The sequence below is a fragment of the Gymnodraco acuticeps genome, unplaced genomic scaffold, assembly GCF_902827175.1.
Source record: "Gymnodraco acuticeps unplaced genomic scaffold, fGymAcu1.1, whole genome shotgun sequence".
NCBI classification, from domain to species: Eukaryota; Metazoa; Chordata; class Actinopteri; order Perciformes; family Bathydraconidae; genus Gymnodraco; species Gymnodraco acuticeps.
Window position 1 is genome coordinate 2,719,551 of NW_022989843.1, and position 9,785 is coordinate 2,729,335.

The 9,785-nt window shown below is 44.1% G+C and overlaps 1 protein-coding gene across 1 annotated transcript; it reads right to left on the reverse strand.

The window, feature by feature from the left end:
* Positions 1 to 162: 162 nt before the first annotated feature.
* On the reverse strand, positions 163 to 8,553 carry LOC117560599 (betaine--homocysteine S-methyltransferase 1-like). Its single transcript, XM_034237533.1, has 8 exons — positions 7,555 to 8,553; positions 1,905 to 2,037; positions 1,677 to 1,789; positions 1,350 to 1,541; positions 1,111 to 1,258; positions 841 to 1,023; positions 529 to 757; positions 163 to 427 (listed from the first exon to the last, which is right to left on the reverse strand). The coding sequence occupies exons 1-8, from the start codon at positions 8,140 to 8,142 to the stop codon at positions 238 to 240; spliced, it is 1,776 nt and encodes a 591-aa protein (XP_034093424.1). The 5' UTR covers positions 8,143 to 8,553; the 3' UTR covers positions 163 to 237.
* Between the last annotated feature and the right edge of the window lie 1,232 nt (positions 8,554 to 9,785).

Consider the following 9,785-nt stretch of genomic DNA (forward strand, 5'->3'; position numbering starts at 1 on the left):
AATTGGGGTTTTATATCTTTCTTAAAATGGAACAGTCTAAAAGTGCTTATTCCCCAATGACAACACATAAACATAGGTGACAAACTCAGGTTTATTTTTGGGGGTTTACATAGTAAGACTCTCGCTGTTTCAAGTGCTTTTGACATCCAAACTGAACCCGGAAAGACTTCCCTCCTTCCCCCGTCGCTCTCTTGTTGACAAACTGCAGGTATGGGTGCCTCGGTTTCCTCGTCTTGCTCATGCAGATGACTTGGCCTTCTTCTGCATCTCCATCAGATGCTTTATCTCCTGACTGCTGGTGGCCTCTTTCTGCTGCATGAGCTCAGTATGGCCCTTGGTCACACCCCAGCCTTCCGGTGTGGACAAGGACGGGCACTTGGGACGTCCGGATGCGGGAGCGATGTGCTCCCAGTAATCACGACGAGCCCTGGGGGACAAAAATACACATGTTACACATAGATACCTTTTTTAAATGATCTATACAAAAATGTGTGCATTCAAGTATAATCAATATTTGGGCTGGTGTACCTGGCTCTGACCCAGGGTTTGGTATGCATTTCTAGACCAGAACCCCACATTCCATGTTTCTCTGAGGCTGGGGGAAGGATCCTTCTCTCAGTGGTCAGCTCCTCAGCTATAGCCCTGATGTGGTAAGGCTCAAACCCACAGCAGCCTCCAATGAAGCGGATGCCAGCCTTGTAGGCCTCTCTGGCATACGCATGCATGTCCCAGCGGGTCAGGATCCTGGGCTCCAAGGCTGAGAAAAAGGAGGAGACAACTGTGAAAAGATGCCATATACACAACTGTCCCCTACATTTGTTTCCAAGACAAAAATATTACCAAAGGGGAATTCTCGCAGATCGATGAATCCCTGGCAGCTGCAGTCTGGGGTGTGGAATGCCAGAGGCTGCACCATGTAGTGAGCCTTCAGCTGCGCCTTCTCCACTCCCTCCTTCATCAACTTCACAGTCTTCACGCAGGTTTCAGGGTCAAAGTGGCAGTTGATTCCCACAATCTGGGCACCTGGAGAAAATAGGAAATGCTTTATGAAATATCAGATAACACAGCTGACTTTAAATAGGGAAACTAAATTGTACATTGAAAACGTACCAGCCTTCACCAGCCTGACGGCACACTCTCCTGGTGAGACACCGTGCATGTCTCCATCTGGTCCGATGCACATACAAGCAGCCACAGGCTTTCCACTGGCCTTGAGCACCTGCACAGCCCACTCTGCTTCCTCAACATGCTCAAAGTACTGCAAGGACAAAAACAACACCAAGGTATTATTTGCTCTACTGATTATACTTCACATTAATTGAAGTATCTATGATATGACATGAATCCACCTCAGCAATCAGGAAATCCACATTCTTCTTCAAGAACACCTCCAGCTGTTTCTTGAAGATGGCCTTTACTTCTATCTCACTCTTGCAGCTCAGATAGGAAGGAGTCTGACACACTCCACCAGCTACCATTGCATCTCCTTCACTGGCGACTTCTCGTGCCAGGTCACAGGCTGCCTCGTTAATTTGTGTCCCCTGAAAGATTAAGGCATTCTGTTGATGACCATTGATCACACTCTTTGCAAATCACATCATGTTTATTCATAAATTAGCGTGGAGTAAACTAGAATTTGTAAGACTTGCACAGTGGTGCATTGGCTCGGTACTCACAGCGATTTTTAAGCTCTGACCCCTGTTCTCCAGTTTGTCATCGCTGGCGTAGAAGGTGAATGTCTGCATGACATTAGATCCTGCTCTCAGGAACTCCCTGTGCAGCTGCCGCACTGAAGTAAACACACAAATGTGTCATTTATGAGGCAAAACGTTGTTCTTTTAGGTCTGTGCACCTTCCCTCCATGTAGTTTTGGATACAATATGTGTATGTACTGCTTGACTAACCAGCCTCAGGGTGTGTGACAGTAGCCTCAGGAGTCCATGGCCCGGCCATCACATAGCCTCTCTTCTCGAGAGCAAACACAAAGCCTCCGTCGCCAATCACCACCTCCCCAGCATTCAGACGCTCAATGATACCCTGTGAGGGCAGAGGGACACATGCATATCACACTTTTTACACTGAATGGTTTAAAAAAAGAATCCTGATGTTTTTGTCGTCTTCATTTCTCAACAAGGACAACAAGGAATATATACAACTTCCAACAAACCAAACAGACAAAAGAATGCATGTCATTTTAAGTAATATAAAATACAATTTGATGTCATACAGTTCTGCAGTACATTTTGCATTTTACAATAGATACATGTTTATGTGAGAGAAGCTGCAGTTCAAAGGTGCAAAGATAAAAGCAGTGTTTTGCCCGAGACTCTCCAGCAGTGACCGCTTTAGTCTGGCTATTACACAAACCTCGTGCAAGTTCACCAAATGCACACACACCAAAAACCTGCACTGACAAGGTTTCTGTAACAACAGCACAGTCAATAGATCAATGGGAAAACTATGACCTGCAGTACATAGATGTTGCATACACAAAATATATACATGTATGTTGCCTCAAAACTAGGGGTGTAACGGTATCCGTATTCGTCCCGTACCGTCACGGTTCAGACGTCACGGTTCGGCAAACGCAGTCACACGACGAATACGCCTTTTTTTTATGAGTGGGAAAAAAGTCTGTCATTCAGGGCAGTATCCACTACACTATATATAATCCAGGGGGCGGTATTGTGCATAAAAGCTGTTTGCCAGCCGCCCTTAAACAACACATGAAGAACAAGAAGAAACACAACAACAAAACGAACAAAATACAAGAAGAAGAAAAGTTAGTATGGCGATTTCAGATAACACACAGGAGCTAGAACCCACCTGCTTCTTTTAAATCAGCTGTGTGGGAACATTTCGGGTTCCCTGTGGACTACAATAACGATGGAGTGTGCGAGTGGTGGATCGGACGAGGACGGTGTGTCGGCGTTGTTAGACAGCGGTGCGGTATGCTCATGGAAACACACGCCAAACATGCTAAATCATATCAGAAGGCATCACCCAGATTTGCCAATCACCAGAGCCCGGCTAAAGACAGCAGCAGTTCAACAGCTGATCCCCGCTGTTTTTAAGAAGCCAATAGACATGAGAGCCGAGAGACCCAAATAAATAACGGAAGCTTTTGGCATATGTTTTTCAACGACTTTGCGCTCTTGAAACACTTTCTTATTATTTATGATGTCATATTTTCAAGACATTCTTTTTAGTTTTACAGCTAGATGAAACCTTTTTGTTTGACATCAGCCATTATAGATAATATGGCCATCTGAGTGTACTGTGTATGGTTTGTTTTTAACTGTTTAATACAGTTAATTATTCAAAATGTCAGAGTTCTTTATTTTTAAACTGAAACTTGCACTACTGTTCAATCATAAATAACAACAAACCTGGAATTATGCATTTGGGACTTTTTTTTGCTTTTTCTTGTTGTACCGAACCGTACCGAACCGTGACCTCCAAACCGAGGTACAAACCGAACCGTGACTTCTGTGAACCGTTACACCCCTACTCAAAACACAACATAGAAGTAATGCACATTCAGGTTAGTTTACCCTCCTGCTGTGTCCAAAGAAAGAGTTGATACAGTACGTGTGTGGGGGAATGAACGTTATAACTTTGAACCAGATCTTTGGGAAATATATTCCCTCCACCTTCCAAGGAGACAAGAAAACTGGTGTTCGTGTTTTACTCACCTTCTTACCAGATGCCATCTCTTCTTCCCAGTTTGAGTTAGATCACTTATCACTTGGTAACAGCAAACCCCTGTTCTAGCCTGAAGAGTGCACACTGAGTTGCTGCTCACCACATTTATAAAGACTTCATAACATTTAGGACAAAGGCAATTGAAAAGCAATACAAGGCATATAAAAATAAGTTGACAGTTATAATGAGACAAGCAAAAAGAGAATATTATAATAATATGTTAAAATAAAATAAAAATGATATCAAGGGCACATGGAAAATCTTAAATAATGTTATTGGAAATAAATCTGTATCCACTGGCCTGCCCAGTCACTTCATTGATGACAAAAATAAGGTTGTAAAAAACATGAATGAAGTGGTACATGAATTCAACTCTTTTTTTGTAAATGTCGGTCCTAATCTTACAAAGACTATTCCAAAACAACACGATGGGCAAAAAGAGGATGGCGGAATTGGGGGAAGTAAAGTGTTGCAGTCAATGTTTCTGGGAGAGATAAACTAAATTGAAATTAGATCCATTGTAGACAAATGCAAAAATAAGACTTCGACAGATAGTGATGGGATCGACATGACAATAGTGAAAACGACTATTGACTGCATAATTAAACCGCTAAGCTACATTTTTAATCTTTCATTTCAGACAGGTATTTTCCCAGATAGCATGAAAATAGCTAAAGTTATCCCACTTTTTAAAACAAGGGACAAAAGCCAATTTACCAACTACAGACCAGTGTCCTTGCTTTCACAATTTTCAAAGGTCCTTGAGAAATTGTTTGTCCAAAAATTTGATAGTTTTATTGGAAAAAATGAGTTATTGAGTGAGAGTCAGTATGGATTTAGGAAAAATCGATCTACAGCTTTAGCTTTAATGAAAATAACAGAAGAAATTACAACAGCTATAGAAATAAATAAATACACAATAGGTGTATTTATTGACTTAAAAATGGCATTTGACACCATAGACCATTACCTATTAATTTCGAAATTACATAGATACGGAGTGAGAGGAGTAGTTCTAGATTGGTTAAAAAGTTATTTAGATAACAGACAACAATATGTAGAATTTGCTGGTAGTACATCGGAGTGTATGAACATAGAATGTGGTGTCCCGCAGGGCTCGGTTTTAGGGCCTAAACTTTTTATTTTGTACATCAATGACATGTGTGAAACGTCAACATTATTGCAATTTGTGTTGTTTGCAGACGACACAAATTTATTTTGTTCTGGAGATGACTTAAACATTTTAGCAAAGTGTATTGGACATGAAATGGTCAAACTTAAAAGATGGTTTGATGAAAATAAGTTAACCCTAAATTTGAATAAAACGAAGTTTATGGTTTTTGCTAATAGAAAAAAACATTTCACTGTCCATTGATGGAGTTTTTATTGAAAGGGTTTCTGAATTTCGATTCTTAGGTGTGACGCTGGATGAAAACCTGACATGGAAATCACACATAGCACATGTTAAAACCAAAGTGTCTAGGAATATTTCTGTTCTAAACAAGGCAAAGTATTTGCTAGATTACAAGGCATTGAGGATGTTGTACTGTTCACTCATTTTGCCATTTTTCATTTATTGTATAGAAGTGTGGGGCAACACGTATATGAGCAACATAAAGCCATTGTCAATATTACAGAAAAGGGCAGTAAGAATAATTCATAAAGCTGACTCAAGAGAACACACCAACAGACTGTTTTTTAAGTCAGGACTCTTGAAACTCAGAGACATAGCTGAGCTGCAGACATTATCAGTAATGCACAGGGCAAAAAGCAGAATGTTACTAGCATGTTTACAACAGTTGTTTGTTTTTGGATCAGACAAGGAAGACCACAGAAGGAAATTAAATTTTAAGCATCCATATGCAAGGACTACTCTTAAACAAATGTGTATTTCGGTAGTTGGTGTACAATTGTGGAATTCTCAACACAAGGATCTAAAGAATTGTATATGTATTTTTCAGTTAAAGAAGTTGTATAAATTAAGAAAGATGGGACTATATGAAGCAGAATGTGAATAAGTCTATGTACTCCGGTCCTTCATGTTTTTGATGTCTTTGATGTGATGTCTCCTCTGTATTTGCGGGTCCCATTGCCATTGTTATTGTTGTTATTGTTATTATCATTGTTACGTTCCCTTCTAAATCTAGGGGGTACAAAGGGAAGTAACAACACACCAGGATGACCAAGCACGACAAAAAACCGATCTCTGAGTAACGATCCAGTCGTTTAATGAACAAACATGAACACGGCTCACCAGCCAACTTGCAAAACAACTCTAGCTACAAAACTATATGCTGGAGACATGGACACCACGCTGCACACATCCAGCCCGGGGAGAAGGGGAGAGAGAGAGACAGCAACCTTCCTCCTGTTCTATATGGAGGCCCTGATTGGGGATTGGGAGCACCTGGGGAGAGGCTGCACCTGAGGACAATCAGGCTGCACCTGGGGAGTCAGAGGGAGAGAGAGAAAAACACACACACGACCACACAAACACTACGGCACGTAACACTTCCCCCCATAAAACCAAACAAGTGTTTGGTCATAGTTACCAACAACACCCACCACCCAGTTCACCAGCATACCATTGGATGCTTGGAAGCTGCCACCTGCTGCTTCCAAGCATCACACTCCGCCGCCAAATGACCAGGGTCAAGACAAAAGAAACACAATCTCCTAGTGTCGGGACCTGGGAGAGAAACAGACTGAGCACGTGTGACACGTCTGTTACGAGCCCTACAGTGAGGATAACTGCCCTGAGGATACACTTTACCCCCGGCTATATCGTTACCCATTATGACATCCACACCGTCGACAGGAAACCTGGGGAGCACAGCAACTGGAAAGAAACCAGTAGCCAGTTCAGACTGGACATGGACATTGTGAAGAGGTGCGGGCACAGAACCCATCCCAATACCTCTCACCACCATATCCGCATCACAGGCAGACTCAGCACTCAGGGGCAGGGCACCGGCAAGGATGAATGACTGTGAGCCACCACTGTCTCTCAACACCGTGACCTGCCGCTGGTCCTCCACCTTTCCTGACAGAGAGACAAAGGCAGTAGAGATGAACGGTTTCAAACACTCATCAGGCCCTTTGTTAACAGTGGCCCGTCCACTAGGACACACTGCTGTAACCAAACCCACCCCTTCTGGGCGCTTGCCATCCACTGTCTGCTTTCTCTTCCAGGCTGCACAGTCTGCTATCATATGACCTGGGTCCAGACAAAAATAACAAGCTCTGTTTATCCTGGGACCTAACAATGGAACACTGGCACCGGGAACGTAATTATCAGGAGCTCTTCGATAAGTGTCCCGCTGAGGAGGATCACGCTGAAAAAAAACGCTCTTGTGTATCAGCGCAAACTCGTCTGCCATAATGGCAGCCTGCTGAAGGGTAGTCACTTTCTGCTCATTCAAATAGACTACCGTACGCTCCGGTACACAGTGTTTAAACTCCTCTAACATCATTAGCTCGCACACTGAAGCAATGTCATCAGCTTTACACGCTCTACACCACCTGTCAAAGAGGGCTTTCTTCTCCCTCGCGAAGTCCACATACGTTTGGCCAGAAGTTTTCTTCAGGCCGCGAAAACGCTGCCTGTAGGCCTCAGGCACCAGCTCATATGCCCTGAGAATAGCACCTTTCACCTTGTCATACACCAAATTATCCTCGACAGAAAGAGAAGAGCAAGCCTCTTGAGCCTTGCCGACTAGCTTGCACTAACAGAATAGCCCACACGTCTTCTGGCCAGTGCAGGGCAGCAGCAATGCGCTCAAATGCACCAAAATAGACATCGACCTCTGATTCACGAAACACAGGGACCAAAGAAATATGCCTGCTCACGTCAAAGGAGGCAGCAGGACCAGAAGGTGTAACTGCAGAATCACCCACCACAGCTGCTTGGAGCTCTAGCTGACGCATCCGGACAGCAGTGTCTGCCTCCAGCTCCTGCTTCCTGATCTCCAGCTCCAGCTCCTGCTTCCTGATCTCCAGCTCCAGCTCCTGCTTCCTGATCTCCAGCTCTTGCTCCTGCTTCCTGATCTCCAGCTCCCTCCTGAGCTGAAACTCTCGCTCACGCTCCTCCCTCTCACACTGGAGAATAGCCATACGCACTTTTACCCTGGCATCTAATTTAGACCCCGTAGGTGAGGATCCTGCCGAAACCGAGTCAAACTGAGGTGTGGTGAAAATGTTTGCCTGTTCCGTAGCACTCTGAACCATCGTGCCAGGAGATTCCACTAAAGTAGGCCGCCTCAAAACCCCCTGTTCAACTAGTCCAGTTATCAAAGTAGCCTTGAGTTCACTTTTTACCAGAGCAGAGGAGACAGAAACGTGATAATGGTCAGCAACTAACCGCAAATCAACCTTCCTACAGCAGTCTAGCTGCCCCACAGTAGGACTGGCCACAAACTGCTCCAAAACAAAAGCCATCCTTAGCAACGGCTACTTACAATATTATTATTTATTTATTTACAAACTTCCCCAGATCCTGCCTACCAAACTTACCTAACTATCTTCTGGGGCGTGCCGGGCTCGAGGCGACTTTAAAGGCAAACATCAGCGGCCGAAACCCTGAATCGCCTGCCCCCAACAGGGAATAAATCCCCACCCAGGATTACCCCGAAAATAAAAAAGGCAAAATAAAAAATGAGTGCCTGAAGGAAGGACTGATTCAGCCCAGCTAGACACTCCCCTGTCTAAACTGAGGAAGTCAATGCTACCAAACACACTAAACCACAAACAAATACTCACTCTTTTTCTGAAAGATTGGACGAGCCCCCATGTTACGTTCCCTTCTAAATCTAGGGGGTACAAAGGGAAGTAACAACACACCAGGATGACCAAGCACGACAAAAAACCGATCTCTGAGTAACGATCCAGTCGTTTAATGAACAAACATGAACACGGCTCACCAGCCAACTTGCAAAACAACTCTAGCTACAAAACTATATGCTGGAGACATGGACACCACGCTGCACACATCCAGCCCGGGGAGAATGGGAGAGAGAGAGACAGCAACCTTCCTCCTGTTCTATTTGGAGGCCCTGATTGGGGATTGGGAGCACCTGGGGAGAGGCTGCACCTGAGGACAATCAGGCTGCACCTGGGGAGTCAGAGGGAGAGAGAGAAAAACACACACACGACCACACAAACACTACAGCACGTAACAATCATCATGTGTCGCTTTCCACCTTCTTCTCCAGTAGGACTCAGATGAGGGTGTTGCACTTTTCTTTTCCTTATACATGTGATGTTTTGGTGGTGTTTTGTGTTTTTTCTTCTCCCTGCTCCTTTTCGCTAAATGGTAGAGTCATGTTTTGTGGCAATTATTGTACATTTGGTTTTGCGTACCATGAGCGGGACAAATAAAAAAAAAATGAAAAAATGAAAAATGAAATATGGGTGGATTTAAATTTGATGCCAAATTCATGGATAATTAGCCCATGTCTGTTTGGACATTGCGCAACACAGTCGAGCTCACAGATCAAGGCATGGGCAACAGTCCAGTGTTGCCAACTTGGCGATTTTCTCATTAAATTTGGCGGATTTCCAAACCCTCCGGCGACTTATTTGTGTCAAAAGCGACTAACGACTAATCTAGCGATTTATAATGGTGTTATTAGCGACTTTTCTGGTGTTTGGAGACTCACATTGTTCTGCAGTTAACGAGCCGCGGGTGCTGCCGTGAGCCCCGCCTCCCTCCCATAGTACTCACAGGCGCTCAGACTGACAGTTGCCTGGCCGCAGCAGAGCTGCTGCTGCAGTCAGAGCAGAGAGGAGACAACCACACTCCCCCGCGTCGAGACTGCAAATGAATTGCGCAATGCGCATGCGCCAACGCCAAGCCGTCCTGGTTTTGAGCGGGATTTAAATGTTGAATGTAAATGTTTCTTCACTCACTTTCACACTATAATAAATAACTGCCTTTGCTTTTCTTTGCCTCACACAGCCTCAGTCACTCAATCACCTCGTCCACTGTGTGTGTGCCTCTCTGTGACAAGCTAAACATCATGGCACAGTCTAAATTGTATTCTCAAAAATACAGAAAGGAGTGGGAATCAAACCCTGAGTAT